The sequence below is a fragment of the Typopeltis vanoorti genome, chromosome 21, assembly GCF_054136105.1.
Source record: "Typopeltis vanoorti isolate ZY-2024b chromosome 21, IOZ_Tvanoo_1.0, whole genome shotgun sequence".
Lineage (NCBI taxonomy): Eukaryota > Metazoa > Arthropoda > Arachnida > Uropygi > Thelyphonidae > Typopeltis > Typopeltis vanoorti.
In genome coordinates this window covers 68,496,627-68,520,708 of record NC_143569.1, presented here as the reverse complement: position 1 = coordinate 68,520,708, position 24,082 = coordinate 68,496,627, and the positions used below count along the sequence as shown (strand labels likewise).

Sequence of the window (24,082 nt, the reverse complement as noted above, 5' to 3'; positions counted from 1 at the left end):
TACATACTTCAAAAGTTGACACTGAAGGTGGAACCCAACAGGGATAATAATGCAAAGATAAATTAATGCAAATACATACTTTCAGAAAATTGAATAATATATGGAAATCATCCAAATATAACAAAACCAAAATAAAGGTAGAAAAAGGAGATATTAAAAGATCCATCTTTATTTCATAGCCAAAGAAAAAAAATGGAAACTTTGCAAGTTTTTGAAAATTGACCAGAGAGCTTATGAGAATACAATCCTCGACATCAGAGTTGCCTTAGCTAGTACTACTTAAAAGACATGGGCCTTAAAATAAAAAAACGTTCAAAGTTTCTATTTTTGATTTAGCTATGAAATTAGAATATTTAACATTGCTGAAGTAAAGCCTTTGTCTCTTTTTGATTATACCAAAATGAAGATCATCGACAGCAATGTTAAGGTCATAGTCGCCCTGGTTGGCTGAGGGGTTAGCATATCTGCTCACTAGCTAAAAGGCTGCGGATTCAAATCCCACCACGGGCATGGATGTTTGTGATTGTCTGTGAAAATGCTGGTGGTGGTGGACAGTACATGGTGTTGGTATAGTTGACATGGTTCGCTGTAGTTGGTGGATGAGTGGTGGAGAAGGAGAGTTGTAGAGTGGTGTATGATGGATTAATTATTCCAAGAATTTGGAGATTCCATCTTCAAATAAGGTAAATGATTAACAAACATTTATATTTATCTTACTTTTGTATAGTTTAGTCTCATGTAGCTTGTATCCTGTACATATGTATGTTTTCCTAATGATGATTTCAATACAGAGGTTGAAACATTGAATGCTACTTTCTTAATGATTAGTAAAGTAATTATTCTAACATGTGTTGTGTCTCCGTAAGGAGAAACATGTTTCCTTTCCACAATTTATAATGAATTTTTAATAGTTAGAAAATATAAATGGAAATCCAACACAGAATATCCATATATGCTAAAAAACATGTGGAAGTAATCAAGAACAACATTGAATCATAGTGTAGAACAGCATTTCTCAAACTTTTTCTACAATGGAACACTTCACAAATCCTGAAATTTTAACGGAACACATTGGTCAGAGTCGAGTATCATTGGTCTTGCATTCAATATAAAGCTAAGTGCAGACTATCACCATATGCTGTATGTGATACAGCAGGCTCTATTGCATCGCAAAAATGTGACAGCGCACATTACAGGCATGCTGGATTGCAGCGCAACACATTGACCTTGATTGTGACCACATGTTTTCTAGAATAGATACCTCCATACTTCACTCATGCTTGGAGGTGTCGACAACTGCAGGAGGCTGTCAGCCAGTGGCTGAGTCAAGGCCAGCATGCTGACTTTAATAGCACAATCCACACACAAAGTGAGGAGCACCTGATTTTCAAACATGTTTGAACTTGTCACAGCATTTAAAACCATTCCAGGCTCATATTAATTTTGATAATTTTTCACAGAACACTTATTCACTTTTGTTTGGGAAACGCTGGTGTAAATACAGAGGTTTTTTGTGCCATATTCTATAAAACAGCTGAAAAGGTTAGTTTGAAATAAATATGATTAAAACAAAATTTCTTAAATTTTGAAGAACTTTTGTTTGATTTTGAAGCTATTTGACATTTTGAAGATTTTGAAGCTATTTGACATAGTGTAAAATTATTACACCATGTCAAAAAATTTTTCTTTAATCAAACATAATCTTGACATTATCATTTATTCAATCATAGCTACACACTGAGCACAGTAAATTTTTTCTTGCAGTACAAAAGTAACATTCATTTAAAAAAAAGGAAATAAAATGCTGAATTTATAAGAAAGAAAGAAAAGAAAGCAAACTCATAATGAATGCATGAAATAATTTAGCATCAATAATTTGAATTGACACAATAACTTGTCTTGAAAATAACTTGAAGAACATGCACACAATGAAAAGAAAGAGTGTCACGACAAGAAATAGTGGTGTATTTAAATGGCGTTACGAAAAGTGTTTTTTCCCCCTAAATTATATTGTGTACATTTGTATAATAGTGATTCTGTGTGATAGCCAGACTGGATATAATCATTGTACTGTGGTATTGTCATTCTAAAAGTATTCACTGTGATTGTTATCTTGATTAATAATGAAGTGCTTGTTAACATTACAAAAATGGTGGCAGTGGCAGCAAAGAAGCATACACCAAAAGCGCAGAAGGTCTCAACTTGGAGATCAAGTTTTTCCCTAGACTTTTTGCAGCGGATGCGATGCTACAATTGTTTCATGCATGTGTCCAAAAACATTAAAGATTTATGGAATGTTAGATGGAATGATAAAAAGGAACATATTATATTATAGTATGTGAGAAATGTGATGAAAGGCTAGGACATTCCAAAAATGAAAACGGCAGTACCAGGAATAATCAGGAAATGGATGGGAGTGCTTGCAACATTAATAATAGAATTGAAGTGGAAGAGCTTAGGCAAGAGTTACTGAAAATGAAGAGTCAAGTTAAATGTATGGAGGAGGAAACTGAATGTTTAAAGAAGAGCATAACTGGCGTAAATGACAAGAAAGTTAATAAGAAGAAGCAAATATCTAAGGATGATAGAGTTGCTTTATATGATGACTCAATCATTAAAGGTGTGATAAAAGATAAAGTGTACAAGAGATGTTTTACAGGTGGTACAATAAAATGAATATCAGATGCATTGCATAAAAAGAAGGAAATTGGAGAGGGTCAGAATTACTGGTAATGGCAAGCACGAATGACCTGAATAGTAAGACAAAGAATGTGGAAAGGTGGGTGATTAATAAGATTAATATGTACTGTTTAATAAGAGTGCATAGGGTCTACGAAATTAGTACCACTAAGAGTCCGAGAAAGGTTGAGAAGCAGGTTATGGAAGGATGTGAAGAGGAGAGATATAAAGGTGAGGAAGTGATTAAACAAAGCAAAGTAATGTAGTGCAAAATGGTAGGGAGGTAGGGACCATAAGAATATAAATGAAATTCAAAGTCAGGGTCAGGGAATTGGGGATGATCAGAATTATTATTATTATTATTATTATTATTATTACGGGTATCTCCATGGAGTCAGTAGACTCATCGCGGGAGACCCAAATTAGCAAAACAATATCTGTCATATCTCTTCTTGAATTCATTTACAGACGAAGATCTCACAACTAAGTCAGGCAATGAATTCCACTCATTCACCACCCTCCAGGCAAAAAACCTTGCTCTGACACCTTTGCTAACCACACTCTTCTTTAATTTCCAGAGATGACCTCTTGTTCTTCCATCACTATCACACAGCTGAAACATTTCCCCTGCATCAATCCTATAAAAACCTTTTAGTAATTTGAATGTTTCTATCATATCCCCTCTTCTTCGCCTATCAACCAATCTCTGCAATCCACAAGCTCTCAATCTATCAATGTAGGGAGCATTTTTTATATCACTCACCAACTTGGTCACTCTTCTCTGAACCCTCTCCACAGCCTCCTCATCTCCAAGGAATCCAGGTGACCAGACCTGAGCACAGTAATCCAAATGTGGAAGTATCAATGCTTTATAAAGGGGAATAATAACCTCTTTATCTCTGGATGTCAGTGTGTTCCTCAACAACCAAGTAATCCTATGTGCAATCTTGGACACCTTAGCAATGTGTCCTCTGAACTTCATCTCCCTATCTACCAATACCCCTAAGTTCCTGGCCTCATCAATCTCTTGGAGTACCTTTCCATCGATGTAGTACACAGCTGGTAATCTTTTAATCCCAAAATGCATGACTTTACACTTTTCCACATTGAACTGACATCCATTTTCTTTTGCCCATTTTACCAGCTTATTTAAATCCTCCTGCAAACTTTCAACATCAGCTTGATTTTTTATTGCACTACACAACTTTGCATCATCAGCAAACAACTGAATATCTCCCTTTAAGCCGTTTCCTATATCATTTATATACAAATTAAACAACATTGGCCCAAGCACAGAGCCCCGAGGCACACCACTGGTCACCTGCCTCATTCTGGACTCGGCTCCTCCATACACCACCTTATGGTATCTCTCCCTGAGCCATTCTCCTATCCATATCACCAATTTAATATCCATTCCCATCTGCTCCAATTTGCGTAACAGTGTTCTATGGGGTATCCTGTCAAAAGCTTTAGCAAAATCCAGAAGTACCACTGTGTAGCCAGTTCCTTTGTCCAACTCTGATGTTATTCTATTATGAATAGTTAATAGATTGCTAAGGCAGGATCTACCTTTAACAAAACCATGTTGGCCTCTATAGAGTATCATATCCTGATCCACCCATTCTTGAATTTTGTCTTTAACCAACTTTTCCAATACTTTTACCACTACTCCTGAGATGGTGATTGGTCTGTAATTCAATACCGCAGTTTTAGAGCCACCCTTATGCAAAGGAACCACTTTGCCTAACTTCCACTCCCTAGGGACCATACCAGAGTTCAAACTTAAATTAAATATCCAGGTAAGAGGGGTTGACAATTCATTTGCACATTCACGCAACACCCGAGCTGATATTCCATCTAAGCCTACCGCAGTGTTTGCATTTAAGTTTTGCAATATATTTAATACCTCTGATTCTTTAGCTTCAATTCTCACATTAGGTATTGCTATAGGTATAGAGATATCCCCACTTGGGTGATAGACTTTTGAGAAGTGATCACTCAGTAACTCGACTATTACATCTGATTTTGTCACCTCAATACCATCAGCACCCACTAAGGTTATCCTTCTGAAGTCATTCTTCCTCTTACTTGCCACATAGCGGAAGAACTCTTTGGGATTACCCTTGATCTCTTTGGCTAAGGTCTTCTCATAATCTGATTTAGCTTTTCTTACTATGCTGGTAACCTTCCTAGCTTGAGCCTTGTACTGCTCATGGGTGTCCTGATCGCCCTTCTCCTTGTAAATTCTCCATAACATTTTCTTTTTTTGCAGTTCAAGCTTGATACTACTGCTCATCCATCTAATGCCTGCCTTGTTTGACCTCCTGACCATGGGGACACAATCTGATATTGCTTTCCTCAGATACCCACTGATTTTATCCCAAGCACTGCTAACATCTTTCCCTTGCAATATGTTCTGCCATGGGATGGCTGCAAGCTCACTCCGAAGCTTGTTATAATTGCCTAACCTGTAGTTCCGTACATACCCCTTCTTAATAGAAAAATCCACAGATTTTGCAACCTCTGAAGTCAATACCACATGATTGCTTTCACCAACTGGAGGTAACGAGGACACCTTACTTATGCATATAACCTCTGAACCAATAACCAGGTCCAACACTCTCACACCACGAGTCCCTTCAGTTACGTGCTGTTTCAAGTAATTATCTCGTAGAAGATGTATGAACTCCATTTCCTTTTTGCTACGTGATATTTCCTCCTTCCAATTGATATCACCATAATTAAAATCCCCCATAATAATCACTAAGCCTTCACTCATTGCACTAAGTTGCTGATGCATGAATTCAATATCTCCCCCCGTACTCCCTGGCCTATAGCAGCATCCAACTGTATATTTGGTTGCGTTGGTCCCTATTTCGCACCAGACTGCCTCAAATGAACTCTCATTCACATGTCTATCATCATGATATACTACTTTCTTTGGCTGCAACACATCAGCTATCATCAACAGTACTCCTCCTCCTGTTCTATCTTCTCTATCCTCCCTGAAAATACTGTACCCATCACATTCAATTCCAGTGACCACATCTTCTGCTGACAGCCAAGTTTCACTAATGCCTACAACTTTTGGTGAGATTTCACTGACTAATGCCAAAAATTCTTCTCTCTTATTTCGAATGCTTCTAGCATTGGTATACAAAAATTGCAGATTCCCTCTAGATCTTGTACCGGCTTTAGAACTGATATATAAGTCACTAACTACCGTAGTCCTATGCCGATTTTTATCCCCTCTCTTCTGCAATTTATTCTGCCTATAAGGATCAATAAATACACAATCAGTGCTAAAGTTTCTCTCTCTTACACTCAACCTTTTCAATATTAGTTTCCCTGCCCAATAACTTCAACCTGTTCAGAAAACAATAACTTCTTCAATTGCTTATGTCCTTCCATGTTAAGATGCAGTCCATCTCTAGCATACAACTGCCTTTTTCCTTCAAACACACTCCAAACATCAACAAACTCCAGACCTCTTTTTCTGCACATTCTTGCAATCATATCATTCATTATCATTGCTCGTCTACTTAACTCGTAATTGTCAAAACGAGGCAGCACACACACTATTCTCCCATTGACACTTTTCCTCTTCACAATATCTAATAATGTTCTTAAATCTTTTCCGACCCGATTTATACTACCTCTCAGGTCATTCGTACCCACCATAACTATCATCTTGTCTGTTTCATGCCCTCTCTTTGTTGCTAAAGCCACTCTTTCTATTGTCCCATCAGCCAAGCACTCCTCATGCATACCACTCTCCATACCCTTAATCATAGAATCACCATATATTTTACCACTCTTAACTTCATTCAAGTCCACACTCATGGACTCATTCTCTACACTATTCAGCATGACTCTCCCAGCTTCATTACTCAACTCTCTATTACTTACCCCCCCCCACTCTCACTACATCTCATTTCTTCTAGGCCACTTATGGTTTTATTATGTTGACTCCCAATCACTCCCATACTATTTATTACTGAATCATTCACCAAAGACTCACCCATATGTAATCCTGTTCTAGTTACTTCAGCTAAAGTAATCTCTATAGTCCTAATTTCTCTGTTTAACACATTAAACTCAACTTTAAATTCCAGTATCTCCTTACCGATTACTTCCACTTCCTCATGAAGAAGATGAAGGTCATTTTTCATTTTCATAAACTCCCGCCGAAGTTCTTCCGCTACAGTCCCGATGTCAGCTTCCATTCCTAAACGCTCCAGCCTATCCCGACACTTCTCACATACGTCGACATTTTCTTTCTTTTCATTTTGCCAGACCGACCACAGATCCTTCACATTTTTCGGTGCATACATGTAGCAGTTTCCGCAACGCATCCATTGCGAAAAATCTAACGCTGAGCCAGCCTTTCGTGTAGTAGTAGAAGTCCTGCGCGCCGCTGACGTACGTTTCTTGTTGGACGCCATCTTTACACGTTGATATAGTGAAACAAACGGCAGTGAAAACACAATATATACAACACAGTTCTAAACAATAATACCACTGAAGGACACTTGTTTCTAACCGATGCACAATTGCAGCACAATTTGTGACAAAAAGCCACACTATATTTAACTTTAAAAACACGTTTTCTAGACTAGCTAAACTCGACCGCCACATTTACCAAGGACACTAGTGCCACAGAATGAAGAGAGAAGTGAAATATAGCAGAGAGTGAGAGAGAGAATAACCAGTAATTATATTGATGAGATGGCCTCAAAGAGTGGAGAATTGTTATGCTTGTACGCTAATGTATGGAGTATCAGAAATAAAGGGGCTGAGTTTATAGCATTGATTGAATCAGTATGCCCAAAGTTAATTGATATATGTGAAACTTGGTTGAGTGAAGATGATAACTGTCAGGACATGAAATGGTAGCATATAGAATTTTCCAAAAGGATAGGAACATCAAGAGAGGAGGGGGGGGAAGTATTGTTAATAGTAGCAGAGTATTTGTGTCCTTCAAGAGTCGAAGTGGAAAATATTAGTACTATATTAGTGTGAAGAGTTTGAAGCTATTTGGTGTGAAGTTGTGATCAGTAATATATCTAATAGGATGCTGTTATAGGCCAGGGAATGTGGAGATTGTGAAATGTTTACACAAATTAGTTGAGAAAGTAAAAAGAAGATGATCCTAATGGGAGATTTTAATTATAGGAATGTGGATTGCAAAGAAGAGATAGTGTAGAGTAATAAAGAGAGTGAATCTGTTGAGTTTCTGCAGGATAACTATTTAAAGAAGCACATGATGGAAGCAAGATGATGTTTATCGGTGTTAGATTTGGTGATATCCTCACAGGATATGGTTGTGAATGGGGTATCAACACTGCCACCTGTTGGTGAAAATGATCATGAGGTATTGGTTTGGAGGGTAGTCAAACAGGAAAAGTAGTTATCAAAGAAGACCTATATGTGGAACTATAAGGTCGGTGATTATCAGAAGCTCCGTAGTCAAATAGCATCATTACATTGGGTTGATGAATTGTGTAGAAAAGATGCTGACAGTGCATGGGAAATGATAAAGCAGCATCTAACACCAGCAATGCACATCTGCATATCAAGAGTTAAGCTAAATAGAGTAGGAGGAGATGGATGAATGAACAATGAAATCAAGTAAGCAATGTTAGAAAAGTTGTTATGGAGGAATTATAAGATAGCTTGCAGTGAACAGATGCATGAAGAATATAAAGTGCAGACCAGGAAAGTGACAAGCATGGTCATTTTCCTGAAAAAAAAAGAGTAGAATATGAGAAGAGATTGGCCAATCAGGTCAAAGCTAATCAAAGGGAATTTTTCTAATATGTTGCAAGCAAGAGGAAAAATAATTATGGCAAGTTGATGCTGGTGGATAACTATGGTAGCAGAGTAACCATAGCAAATGATATAGTGAAATTTATTTAATGAACACGTGAATGATGCTATGCAACATGTAGAAGGGAGATAAGAATTAGGAGAATTAAATGTGAAAGAATCAGAGGCGTATCAAGTGTTGCTTGGATTAGATGTTGATAAGGACATATCATCACATATTTTTAAAGAATGTGCAAAAGAGTTAGCCATGCCTCGTCCTCATTATTTAATGAGAGTCTTACAATGAGTAAGGTTCCTAAAGTGTGGAAAGAAGGCAAAATAATACCTCTCCACAATCGTGGATCGAGAACAGAAGTTTCCAATTATAGACTGGCCTGTATATTGCAGTTGCGATCAAAGTGCTGGAAAAATTGGTTAGATATAGAATACAGGATTGAGTTGATGAATATAAGATTCTTTATGATGGTCAGCATGAGTTTGTGATAATCAGGTCTTGTTTTAGATCTGCTTATGTTTTATGATAAGGTGACGAATGTGTTGGATAAGGGAGAATCACATACAGTGATATTCTTGGGATTTGCAAAAGCACTAGATAGATTACCACATGATAAGTTGCTATACAAGCTGCAAAAAACAGGAATTGAAGAATGGCTTTCTGAACGATACCAGCAAGTTGTGTGCGATGGAATGTATCTCAGAAAAGGAAGGAAACCAGTGGCATGCCTCAGAGCTCTGTTCTTGGACCTCTACTGTTTAACTTGTTTTTGTTAATGATATTTCATGTGGATATTTCAAATGTTTGCAGATGATGCAAAGTTAGGTAGAATTATCAGGATTAGTGCTGATGTTAATTCTCTACAGGAAGATTTGAATCGATTTTTAGCTTGGATAAATGAGTGGGGTCGCAATTTTAATGTTAATAAATGCAAGGTGTTACACGTTGAGATACAGAGATATAAAACTACATACTGTGTTGGTGCAGTTGCACTTCAGGAAGTGGATGAGATGTAGATGTTTCATCTGCATTTACACTAGAGAGGGTCCAAAGATGAATAACCAAAGTGATATTAGGACTCTGGAGTCATGGTTAGAGCATTTGAGAGAATGTGGATTACAGAGGCTGGTGGATAGGAGGAAAACAGGAGATATGATAGAGACTTGAAGTCTGTTAAGGGATTCTATCAGATTAATACAGAAAAAATTATAAAAAGAGTGGATGTTAGAATGGGAAGAACAAGAAGTCATCCCTGGAATTGTATACCAATGCAGTGAAGACGGTGTGGACTAGATTTTTTACATGGAGAGTTGTTAGTGAATAAACTGCCTAAGTGCGTTGTGAGTGCAGTAGTGTAAATAACTTCAAAACTCATTATGATAGACATGTTGCTGGTTGAGTGGGCCTCCCACAATGAGTCTGTTGACTCCATGAAGGTTACCAAATAATAATAATAACAATTTACAGGTAAAAAATAAAATACTATTCTTATTCTTCAGCCGATCCATCCCTTAGGAGTGGTAGTCTCTTAATTAGGAGTCACAGGAAATTAAAGCAGCCGGCATACCACTCCTCTGCTAGCATAAATTATTTGTCCTTAGGAAATGTGTGTTTGTGGGACTGGTTTGTCTGTTTTGAGGAAAAATCCAAGTTTCTGGGAGGAAAAAACCCTCCACCTCCATATGAGATCAGCTACCTCACCATCTGAATGAAAAAACGGCAAAGGTTCCTCATGTCATAGACAGGATTCAAATCCAGGTCTTTCCACAAAAAAAGGACTTGTCCATACCAACTCAGCTACAGAAACTCATGTGTGGAATAGAATGTTCTCTGGAAATGAGTCTTTAGAATAAAAGATGCCAAAACACATTGGAGAATATTATTATTATTATTATTATTATTTGACACCTCCAGGGAGTCCAAAGACTCATCAAGGGAGAGTGTGCCAACAGCATCGAACGATTGGCCCCTTCCAACTACATTATTATTATTATGTGACATCTACAAGGAGTCCAAAGATTCAGCGAAGGAGGACACCCACTCCATAACCGTCTGTCTCCATCACTAACTACAGCAAACTACATTATCTATACCAATGCCATCTACTCCCCCACTACCACCACCACTAATATTTTCGCAGAAAATCACAAACATCCATGACCATGGTAGGATTTGAACCCGCAGCCTTTTGGCTGGAGAGCGGATAAGCTAACCACTCAGCCAACCAGGCCAACATATTTGTAAACTGCAATCCAAATGTTGAATATTTCCATAAAGTTATGCAAACTGTTAATATAGGATGGTTGTACTTGTTTTGTCTGCATAAATATGGAAAATTTTGAGCATTATTTTGAAACCAAATGTAGCTCAGAGACAATCCCAGCTCAAAGCATATGGTTCTGAAATGTGGATCAATTGGGAAGGGGGGGGGGGATGAAGAGAAAGAAAATGAAATATATAAGCTATACAGCAGGATATTTTATTAGACCATAAAGGACAAACATATATTATGAAAAGAACTTTAAGCAGAATAAAAGCTAACACAAATACACAAAATTGGATTACTTCAGAATAACAATAGAATAGTAAGCTTAATCTCACAGGACAGATGAAACTTGTACAGAAAAAATGACTGTGCAAATAAAAATAATAATAACACTCAGTTATTATCAAACTAATTCACAATTCAATAATGAAATATGAAGCAAAACTGGTAATTAATTTACGGAATTGACAACGCATATAAAGTAAATAAATTAAAGATAACTTTAATGAATCACTTCTATATTTCGGCAATGTCACATTGCCATCTTCGGGAACATAAAGATATGGTATGTGCACTAAGGAACTAACAAAGCAAATGAGGAAGAAAATAAGAACTAATTTTGTTCCTAAAGTCCTAATGGTGCCCTCTTGCGGGCTAATTTGGTAGTCTTGGCAGTTGGGCTGAAGTTCTCAAAATGAAAGTCTCCCAAATTTGGGGCAGTTTCATGCACTCAAATTTGTTGAGGTTAGGAACGTTTTTTAGAGCTGCTGAAGATTCTTTGAATAGTCTTTCGTATTTAAACTTGCTGCGATGGATTATTTTTGTCTTCTTCCAAAGAATTTTATGGCGGGTATCTAAGTCATGGTCTGCCAGTCCAGAGCGGCTGTCCTGGTGAAACCGGATGTAGTCTTGGTGTTCTGAAATCCTGATATTTGTTGTTCTGCCTGTTTGGCCAAAGTAGGACAATTTGCAGCTGCAAGGGACCTGGTATACACCAGGTAGGTCTAGGGGAAGTGGTTGGTCTTTGGTAGAGCGGATAAGGGATGCCAACTTTTTATATGGTCTGTAACAGGAAGTAAGGTCATATTTTTTGAGGATATTAGTTATTTTTTCAGAGGTGCCCAGGATGTAGGGGATAGTGATAGACTTGGTGTAGTCTTTATTGTGGAGGGGGGGAGGGGGGTTGTGGTTTACAGGTTTTAGTATTTTTTGGATTTTTTTTGGGGTTGTAGCCATTGGCTAAGAAAGTGTTGAGGATGTGGTTTAGTTCCATAGTCAGGTACTTGTCATCTGAGCAGATTAATTTTGCCCTGTTATATAGTGTTTTTATCACCCCATATTGTTGTGGGGGGGGGGGGATTGCTGGTGAATGTATCTGCCAGTGTGGGTGGGTTTTCTGTAAACAGAGAAAACCAAAGATCCATCAAGCTGGCAGGTGATTAAAGTGTCTAGGAAGGGGAGGGTGTTGTTTTCCTCTTTTTCTAAGGTGAACTGGACTCTGGGATGTTGGTTGTTTAAGTATGTTAGGAAGGAGTGGAGTGTATCTGAGCTATGTGGCCAAATAGCAAACACATCATCCACATAACGAAGCCAAATAGTGGGTTTTTGTGGGGCGGAGTTTAAGGCTTTCTCTTCAAATGTCTCCATAAAGAAATTGGCCAAGGGTGGGGAAAGTGGTGAACCCATGGCTGTCCCCTTTATCTGTTTGTAGAACTTTCCTTGCCAAACGAAATAGCCTGAGTTCATTGTGAACTGAAATAGGGCTGAGATATCGGGAGGAAACTTGGCTTGGATGAGCTCAAAGGTTTCTTTGAGCTCATCCAAGATAAAAACACTATATAACAGGGCAAAATTAATCTGCTCAGATGACAAGGACCTGACTATGGAACTAAACCACATCCTCAACACTTTCTTAGCCAATGGCTACAACCCCAAAAAAAATCCAAAAAATACTAAAACCTGTAAACCACAACCCCCCTCCCCCCCCCTCCACAATAAAGACTACACCAAGTCTATCACTATCCCCTACATCCAGGGCACCTCTGAAAAAATAACTAATATCCTCAAAAAATATGACCTTACTTCCTGTTACAGACCATATAAAAAGTTGGCATCCCTTATCCGCTCTACCAAAGACCAACCACTTCCCCTAGACCTACCTGGTGTATACCAGGTCCCTTGCAGCTGCAAATTGTCCTACTTTGGCCAAACAGGCAGAACAACAAATATCAGGATTTCAGAACACCAAGACTACATCCGGTTTCACCAGGACAGCCGCTCTGGACTGGCAGACCATGCCTTAGATACCCGCCATAAAATTCGTTGGAAGAAGACAAAAATAATCCATCGCAGCAAGTTTAAATACGAAAGACTATTCAAAGAATCTTCAGCAGCTCTAAAAAACGTTCCTAACCTCAACAAATTTGGGTGCATGAAACTGCCCCAAATTTGGGAGACTTTCATTTTGAGAACTTCAGCCCAACTGCCAAGACTACCAAATTAGCCCGCAAGAGGGCACCATTAGGACTTTAGGAACAAAATTAGTTCTTATTTTCTTCCTCATTTGCTTTGTTAGTTCCTTAGTGCACATACCATATCTTTATGTTCCCGAAGATGGCAATGTGACATTGCCGAAATATAGAAGTGATTCATTAAAGTTATCTTTAATTTATTTACTTTATATGCGTTGTCAATTCCGTAAATTAATTACCAGTTATGTCTAACCAACGTATAAGTCTTACTACTAGAAATATGAAGCAATCTCATTTCCACTAGGAATAAGACCAATTGTTTCAAGCAGTTTTTCATACCTTTTTGTAATGCAGTGAAACATTGATGCACTTTTTTCTTTTTCAAAAAGAAACCTTCAAAATACATATCTGAAGGATAATCACACAAACACACTTTAGGTACAACAAAAGATATGCAGATAGTGCACAACAATTAACAGTATACATGATATAGCAAAACACACACACGCAAATGTTGTTTCAACAAAAGAATGTTTAAAAAGAATTAACTGTTTGTGAATGAAAGCTGTTTTTGCAGTGTTATATAAAAGCATCTGAATCACTTAAGACATCTTTGTATTCCTCATCTTTTGACAAACGCAAATTACTTTATTCTTATAATTAATTTACACTGAAAATATAAAGTTTTAAGATTATAATCTGTAACAAATTATATAAAGCCTTTATGAATATAATTGATTCAAGAGTTTTAATAAGATTTTATGAACTCTATTTAATTCTGTGACTGTTTGGCATATTAAAAAGGACTACAAATGATAGTAATTTACAAATGATAAAAAAATACAAATGATAGTAATTTATATCTACAGCAATAATGAATTTCACTACAAGCATTTCTATAACACAGTCAAAAAGACAATGCAAAATCTTGCCTTTCGGTTCAAAAGCCTTTGGTTCCAATTCCATTTAGAACACAACAACCGGCTTTTCAACTGTAGTGAGTGAGTAAGTTTGTATGCAAGTTTGGATTGGAAATTGATAAAACTTAAGCTTCTAAGCCTAACCACATTTCATAAGCTAAGGACTGTTGAAAGATATTCAATCATACTTAGTTTACTTACTACTGGTACCAAGGGGCTTTAGGATAGTTTGTATGTATGTTTTTTGGTGCTCCTTAGGAATGCAAGTGTCAATAAATATGCCCTTCCCTAAATCATTACTCCACTGCCATCACCTTGCGCTGTTATTTAAGTATGATGGAGCCATGATTTCACTGTGTTTCATAATACCCTTATCTTTCCATCCACATTAAATAATAGGAATTAAGGTTCATCACTCCACATAACCTTTCTCTAGTCTCCCAGTATTTCAGTGCTGATGTTCTTTCATCTATCTTAGCCACAGCTGCTTATTTTTGGACAAGTGTAGTATTCTCAATGATCTTCAGCTATTATACTCTACTTTGGAGAGTGTTTGACAAATGGTGCACACAATCATTTTACCACTTGTAGCACATCAGTTGGACTTCACAATTCCGAATGTATATTCTCTGTCTGTCTGTCCGTCTCTTGCAGAGATCAAACGTTTCTGGGAAAGTACCTAATACCGACGTAGTGTTTCTGTTTATTGTATCTTGTTCTCAGTATATATCCAAGACATTCGTACTGGTTCATCTAGCTTCTACTATAATCTTCCATTCAAAGTTGCTGAAACACACACACACACACACACACACACACACACACACACACACACACACACACACACACACACACACCTCAATACAAATTCTCCCATAGACAATCTACCACCTATTTATAGTCAGTACCTACTAACACGTATAATTAGTTACATGTTACTAGTGGATGTATCTCATATTTCGGTGAATGAGTTGTATATATAATTTTTTATTATAATAAAAATATGAAAGTACCCATATTTTGTCTTGCTTTGCTTAATCTGATATTCTAGACTCTGAGTACATATTCTAAGTTAAAAAATGTGCATGCATCTAGTTTAGCTCCAAATATATAATACTGGGAATAGGAACCTGTTCTTAGAAAGAGAGAGAGACAGTTATACTGTTAACAGTTTTGACTCATAAATACTTGTAATATAGCAATAGATCCAATAATTATATATATATATATATGCATGATTCTCAAGTGAAGCTAGTAGAGTAGTCTACAAAAAACACAACTTTTTTTCAACAAAAAACAATATATGACTAATCTCAAAATTAATGTCATTAGATCAGAAAGTATCTATAACAGCAAAGCATTTAATCGAATATTTATTACCTAAAAAGAAGAAATGCCAAAATGTATATCACAGCTGGGCAGGTTCTCTTTCAAGACTTATTATTACTTATATTTGTATTATCTTAAATGTTTAAGTACTATTTAAGTCCAGTAGTAAAAAGTATTTAGAGCACATATTAATCCTTCAAGTACTTCATATGTACCAATTTTGAACTGAATTATTTCTGGTGGTTTGTTCAATAACTTGATACTGAATAAAATAAGACTAAAATTAAATTTTAAAATTAAAAGCTCATAGATCAATATTTTCAAAAGAGACTATCATATGACTAGCCAATCAGGTCTCCTGATGTTAATCCTATTGAGGCATGTCTGGGATGCTCTAGGTAGATGGATTGCTGCTCTTAACTCCCCCTCCCTCTCCAAAACCTTGGAGAACTTACAAGAGCTTTGCAGGAGCAATGGTCGTTATTATTGTTAATACCATCTGAGTGTTGGATGCTATCATAAAAGCAGTATGAAACATCACATCACTGTGAGTGCTGTACTGTTGTTGGGTGAGGATAATACTCCTTATTGAAGCACTTTAACAATGTCATTTTGAAATCTTGTTTTTGACCATTGTTTTCATGTACCTATTTGTTACTGAATTAAACTATTCATTTACAGTTTCTGTAGATGTATCTTTCACATCCACTGCTTTTTACTGAATTGCATAAAAATTCATCATACAGTTTTTGATTATCAAGATTTTTTTCTTTGTTCCTTAATTTATGGAAATCTGTGTAGAAATACATTTTTAGAATATTCTCCCAGATAGATATTCTGCACAATGGGGGACGATATCCAGGAAAAGGAAAGTCACTAGTGGAGTGCCTCAGAGGTCTGTTTTAGGGCCATTACTATTTAACTTGTATATTGATGATATTGGCAAAGATTTGGATGGAGATATTCAGTTGTTTGCAGATGATGCAAAGTTGGGACGAACCATGAAGAGTAGTGAAGATGTTGTGGCCTTACAAGAAGACTTCAATAAATTGAGTGATTGGGCACGAAAATGGGGATGCGAGTTCAATGTTGCAAAATGTAAGGTTTTAAAATTTGGAAAACAAAGATGGGATGCAGAATTTATGCTTGGTGAGGATATATTGTTAGAGGTGGAAGAAATAAGAGATCTGGGGGTTATAGTGGATAAGGATCTGACATTTAGTGCACAAATAACAAAAATTGTGAAGACAACACAAAGGCTACTGGGAATGATCTGGAGGACACTGACATGTAGAAGTAGGGAGATTCTTGTTCTGTTATATAAGGCTTTGATTAGGCCACACATTGTGCCTAGATTTGGTCACCTGGTTTTCAGAAGGATGAAGAGATGTTGGAAAGGGTCCAAAGGCGACTGACTAAGGTAGTTTCTGACCTCTGGAATGTTGAGTATCAGGAAAGATTGAGAAGATGTAATTTGCAGAGTGTGGTGTACTGAAGGAAGAGGGGGGGGGGGAGATATGATAGAGACCTAAAAGTTGGTAAAGAATTGTTATAGGATCAATGCTTGAGAAGTTCTACAGAAAATAGTGGGAGATTGGGGGAGAACCAGAGGTCATCCCTGGAAACTGTATAAAGAGGGTGGTGAGTAGGGGAGTGAGAGGCAGGTTTTTTCGTGCAGAGTTGTGAATGACTGGAATGCCTTGCCTGAGAGTGTGGTGTCTACAAGGAGTTTGAATGTGTTCAAGGCATGGTATGATGAGCTATGTGTGTGATAAAAGGACCTCCCAGATGAGTTCTTGACTCCATGAGGTCTTGGGGTAATAATAATAATAATCATAATAATAATAATAAAATTCTTCAAAAATTGGGAAATGAGACAGGTACAGGGTGTTCGGGATAAATTTGACAGTTTCGTAAGGAAAAAGAAAATCTTCTTTGTATCTATTAAATTTAATGAATTGACAAAAAAACATTACAGGCAGAGTTAATTACAATACTATCAACAAGATTTACTCAAAATAACCACCATTAGCATCGATCCCAGCTTCAATTCTGCTTCGGAACCTCGAATAAGCTGATGCTACAGTCTCCCTGGGAAGGGCCGCAAAAACTGTTTTAATTTTATCCATTAACTGGACTTTTGTATTACTGGAAGTGCGATTGGTGTCTTTTTCAACTGCGCCGCATACAAAATAATCCATGGGGTTAAGGTCTGGGGAGTTTGGAGGCCAAACATTTGGACTGGTGAAGTCGTAGAAATTTTCAGACAACCATTTTTGACTTTTCCCAGAGGTGTGGCAAGGGGCCGAATCCTGCTGCCATACATACGGCCTACCATTGGCTACCCTTGTTATCCAGGGCTTGACTACAGTTAGCAACTCCAAGAACAAAGCCCGAATTCCAATGCCAGGGTTCTTCAACACCTGTTCCTGCAGATTTGCGAGGAATTCTGCTGTACGAACGCAATCAGATCGTCTGCTAGGGATCTTTCTTCTTGCTACATCCTCGTAGTCACCATTGCAAGTCTCTAGTTCATGCCTGATTGTTTTTACTGTATTCAGGGAGCATTGGGCAGCAGTCGTAATATCCTTATTTTGATGGCGGGCACGAATCATCATGATACAAGTTATTCTCTTCCATGATTCAGGTGGGTTCCAGCTATCCATCCTTTCTGACATCTTGTATATGAATGAAGAAGGGTCCAAACTTTTAAATGAAGAGAAGTGTGTGTTAATACACACATATTACTACAATTAATACTACAATGATATGTAGCCAGCAAAAGAAAGAATGATTATGGAAGGATGACATTGATTGGAGGAAATGGTATAAAGACAGCTGTTGCAGAATGTGTGGTGGAGATACTGAATGAGCAGTTCATAAAGATCTTTCAATCTTGTGAATGTGACTTCATGGAGAGATTAAGAGCAGTTGATGATGGGGAGGAGAGACTGACTGTAAGTGAGCAAGAGGTGTTTGGGGAGTTGAGTAAACTAGATGTAAATAAGGCTGTGGGACTTGATAATATATCACCGCGTATTCTGAAGGAATGTGCCAGAGAGTTGACACCTGCCTTGACATATTTTTTTAATACGAGTCTTGCACTTGGTCAAGTCCCTAAAGAGTGGAAGGAGGGCAAGATTGTGCCACTTCATAAAGGAGGTGATCGAACTCAAGCATCAAACTATAGGCCTATCTGTGTGTCAGGTGTTGTGGTTAAGTTGTTGGAGAAGCTTGTGAGAACTAGGATCCAGAGTTGGGTTGACAACAACGGTATAATCTTTGATGGACAGCATGGATTTGCTAAAGGGAGGTCGTGTTTTAGTAATCTACTTACTTATTACAATAAAGTGACTGCTTCCTTGGACAGAGGAGAAGGATACACAGTAATATACTTGGATTTCGCAAAAGCTTTTGATAGAGTGCCTCATGATAAGTTGACAGTCAAACTAGAGCAGATGGGGTTGGATATTAGATTAGTGCATTGGATTGGAGACTGGCTATCTGATAGGTATCAACAAGTTGTGTATGGGGGTGCAATATCCAGGAAAAGGAAAGTCACTAGTGGAGTGCCTCAGGGATCTGTTTTAGGGCCATTACTATTTAACTTGTATATTAATGATATTGGCGAAGATTTGGATGGAGATATTCAGTTGTTTGCAGATGATGCAAAGTTGGGACGAACCATAAAGAGTAGTGAAGATGTTGTGGCTTTGCAAGAAGACTTGAATAAATTGAGTGATTGGGCAAGCAAATGGGGATGTGAGTTCAATGTTGCAAAATGTAAGGTTTTAAAATTTGGAAAACAAAGATGGGATGCAGAATTTATGCTTGGTGAAAATATATTGTTGGAAGTAGAGGAAATAAGAGATCTGGGAGTGATAGTGGATAAGGATCTAAAATTTAGGGGTCACATCGCCAAAATTGTGAAGACAACACAAAGACTTCTGGGAATGATGAGGAGGACACTGACATGTAGAAGTAGGGAGATTCTTGTTCCATTGTATAAGGCTTTGATTAGGCCACACATGGACTATTGTGCCCAGATTTGGTCACCTGGTTTTCAGAAGGATGAAGAGATGTTGGAAAGGGTCCAAAGGCGACTGACTAAGGTAGTTTCTGACCTCTGGAATGTCGAGTATGAGGAAAGATTGAAAAGATGTAATTTGCAGAGTCTAGTGGAGAGAAGGAAGAGGGGAGATATGATAGAGACCTACAAGTTGGTAAGGGGTTGCTATAGGATCAATGGTGGAGAAGTTCTACAGCGAATAGTGGGAGATCAGGGGAGAACCAGAGGTCATCCCTGGAAACTGTATAAAGAGGGTGTGAGTAGGGGAGTGAGAGGCAGGTTTTTTTCGTGCAGAGTTGTGAATGATTGGAATGCCTTGCCTGAGAGTGTGGTGTCTGCAGGGAGTTTGAATGTGTTTAAGACCCGGTATGATGAGATGTGTGTGAGATAAAAGGACCTCCTAGATGAGTCTTTGACTCCATGAGGTCTTGTTTAATAATAATAATAATATAATAATAATACATGTAACTTACGGAAAAATATAATTAATTATAAATATGTCAAATTTATCCCGAACACCCTGTATAATACAAATTTCACACCTAGATATTTTTCCCCATCATTAATTTCTTTCTCAAAAACAGGGAAATAAAACTCTGACAATATATATGGCACATATATATTTTCAAAGTTTTATGTTTTAGATATGTTTATGTTTTAGATTATTATTATTATTATTACCCAAGACCCCATGGAGTGAAAGACTCATCTAGGAAGTTTGATAAATGAAAGATATGCTTCTATCTAACAGATAAGCTTAGGTGATGGTTATTCATGACTTATTTTTCACGGTATTAACAACACCACAAACACTTTTATCAAGAAAGATGTTTTATTAACGTTTATATTTCACTGATTTTCAACTCAGCATCATCAGAGCACAACACACATGTAAACGCGACAGTGAGTGAGTGAAACAATATAATTGCAAAAGACAAAAGATCTAAAGTCCTATTTTTTGGTGCCCTCTAATGAAAAAAAAAAAAAAAAAAAACAGCAGTTATCCACGAGTTTTTCTTAGGATAACTGTCTCCCAAATTTTTGGCAAATTAATGCAACCATATTTGTTAAGGTTGGGAGAATTCTGCAAAGCCATTGCTGACTCAAAAAATAATCTTTCAGATCTATAACGACTCCTAAATAGCACATTCATTTTCCTCCATCTAATCCTGTGTGAAGAAGTGTCCAAAGCATGGTCTGCCAGTCCCAACATGCTATAGTAATAGTAGCGAATGTATCTTTTCTTCCAGGCGGATGTTCACTGATCTTCCTGTTTGACCATAATAGGCCAAGTCACAGTCACACAGAACTTCATACACTCTTGGGTGTGCTAAAGAGTGAAGTTTATCCTTAGGTGAGCGGATCAGAGTTGCCAGCGTGACGTGAGGTTTGAAAGTGGTGCGAAGGCCATGTTTCAACAATACTTTGGCTATCTTTTCTGATGTACCTCTGATATAGGGAATAGAAATGGTCATGTTGTATTCTTGTGTATTAGGGGAGGCCAGAGTAATGGGCCTATGTAGTATTTTATCTATTTTGTAGGGATTGTAGCCATTGGCTAAGAACGTATGGCGCAGGTATTGGAGTTCAGTGGTCAGAGCTGTATCGTTAGAACAAATGGCTCTGGCTCTGTGTGTAAGTGTTTTTAAAATGCTGTACTGTTGGACTGGATGATGATGTGATTGTTTATGTAGGTATCTTCCTGTGTGTGTAGGCTTTTTGTAAATAGAAAAAAGATAGTGATCCATCTGAAAGGCGAGTGACTAATGTGTCAAGAAATGGTAAACAGTTATTTGATTCTTTTTCTATTGTGAAGTGAATTTTGGGGTGTTGGCTGTTTAGGTAGGTGACAAAAGCATCCAAAGTGTCTTGTCCATGGGGCCAGATGGCAAACACATCATCTACATAGCGTAACCACACTTGTGGCTTGTATGTAGCTGTGGTAAGTACTTTGTTTTCAAAGTGTTCCATGTAAAAATTTGCTAACGGGGGAGAGAGGGGGGAACCCATAGCAGTACCATTAATTTGTTTGTAGAATTCCCCCCCCCCCATGTAAAGTAACTTGCATTCATGGTAAATTGAAATAATTCAAAAATATCTGGGGGAAATTTAGACTTGATTAAATCAAGAGTGTCTATAAGTGGTACATTGGTAATTAAGGAGGTGACATCGAAACTAACCATTATGTCTGAATGCGCCATACGTTCTTAGCCAACGGCTACAATCCCTACAAAATAGATAAAATACGACATAGGCCCATTACTCGGCCCTCCCCTAATACACAAGAATACAACATGATCATTTCTATTCCCTATATCAGGAGCACATCGGAAAAGATAGCCAAAGTATTGTTGAAACACGGCCTTCGCACCACTTTCAAACCTCATGTCAAGCTGGCAACTCTGATCCGCTCACCTAAGGATAAACTTCACCCTTTAGCACACTCAGGAGTGTATGAAGTTCCGTGTGACTGTGACTTGGCCTATTATTGGCAAACAGGAAGATCAGTGAATATCCGCCTGGAAGAACATGAAAGATACATTCGCTACTATTACTATAGCAAGTTGGGACTGGCAGACCACGCTTTGGACACTCCTTCACACAGGATTAGATGGAGGAAAATGAATGTGCTATTTAGGAGTCGTTATAGATCTGAAAGATTATTTTTTGAGTCAGCAATGGCTTTGCAGAATTCTCCCAACCTTAACAAATATGGTTGCATTAATTTGCCAAAAATTTGGGAGACAGTTATCCTAAGAAAAACTTCTGGATAACTGCTGTTTTTTTTTGTTTTTTTTTCTCACTAGAGGGCGCCAAAAATAGGACTTTAGATCTTTTGTCTTTTGCAATTATATTGTTTCACTCACTCACAGTCGCGTTTTGTCGTGTGTTGTGCTCTGATGATGCTGAGTTGAAAATCAGCGAAATATAAACGTTAATAAAACATCTTTGTTGATAAAAGTGTTTGTGGTGTTGTTAATACCATGAAAAATAAGTCAGGAAAGATATGCTTTTCTAAAAATTATTATAAAAATCATGCAGAACATAAAAAATATTAAATTATGAAACTTGAACTAGCATTTTTAATTGTATAACAAATATGCAGTAGTGGTCTTAGTTATTATCTTACAAATTCCTCAGACTGATCTTAATATAAGGATATTTCAAAGAACAATAGGTTAAAAAAACATGCATACAGAGATAAATAACAATCAAAATAACAGAAATATATAAGCACTGCATTTTAAAATATGCATAATTAAGATATAAAAATTAATCTTAAATTTCAGAATTCATAACAAAAGGTTTTACTAATATAGTAAAAGTTATATAACTATTATTACAAAGAACTATAACAGTGCCAATTAATCAATTAACCTTAGGCACAGTCTTGGCTTTATATATGGACTTTCGTTTTCCATCAGGAGATGTTGAGGCACGATGGAAGGTGGACTGTGTTCCACCAGAAGGCGTGCTAATTGGCACAGCAGGCTCAGGAACAACAGCCTGGACAGGCCAGTTTGGTCTGGATACTAGCCTCAGAAGACTACTTTGTCGTTTCTCACACATCATCTTTACATCCTCAATTCGTTTTAACACCTAAGATGAAATATATGTAAAGTATATATATATTAGGTATGGACATAAATGTACAAATACCCTGATTTTTTTACAGAACACTTTTAATAAAAATGAAATCTGGTTACTCATGCAGACAGGAGACAAAGTACAATGGATGGCAACTTTATTAAAGATACCCACCCAAATGGAAAGCTAGTCTACTGGTAACCATCAAAGCAGTCCTTGATATATTAAACCACAAATTTTATGAAATTCCAGAAATATTAAAGAGGTATCATAACTTAGAGAGATATAATGAAATTTTTGTAGCTTTGAGATTTGTCGATAGTGAGTCCCTGTTCCAAAAATGCGAATGAGATTTAGTGACTTTGAGATGGGGGGGGGGGGGGAAACACCAATCCATTAAAGTAATGTCACTATTATATTCCTATCACAGTTTCCACACAACATGTCCTGTGACATGGCACATCATCTTGCTGGAAATTTCTATCACATGTAGGGTAAATGAATGGATATTCTTGTTTGAGAGTGCCAAGAAAACATGCCTTGTACTGTTATGACCCAGCATAATGGATCCAAGCCATCATGTTTTTGCCATACACCCTTGTCTTTTCATCTGCAGGAAATAATAGGAACTCACCACTTCATGCAATGTCTCTCCACTCTTCTGGTGTATAATAATAATGTTACTTGCTCCCATCTTAGTTGTAGCTGCTTGTTTCATTAGACGGTCATGGTATCCAAAACTTTTTTAAAACTTACTTTTTTAAGTAAGTTTTAAAAAAGTATCCTCCTGGCTGCTGGACATTACAAAATATTTCAAACCTTTCACGTTTTCATCCCCCCTCTGAATATACAGTTTACCAAAAATCCACAAATCTAATTACCCCCAAAAAAAACCTAATTAGGTTTTTTTTGGGGGGGGGGGGTAATTAGAAGGCA

At 37.3% G+C, this 24,082-nt stretch overlaps 1 protein-coding gene across 1 annotated transcript in view; it reads right to left on the bottom strand.

The window, feature by feature from the left end:
• LOC150094948 (guanine nucleotide exchange factor DBS-like) overlaps positions 1-24,082 on the bottom strand; it is a 500,966-nt gene that overhangs the window by 304,828 nt on the left and 172,056 nt on the right. The window contains exon 12 of the mRNA XM_090411335.1: positions 22,937-23,158. Within this exon, the coding sequence (XP_090267461.1) occupies positions 22,937-23,158 (222 nt within the window). The remainder of the gene's footprint in view (positions 1-22,936; positions 23,159-24,082) is intronic.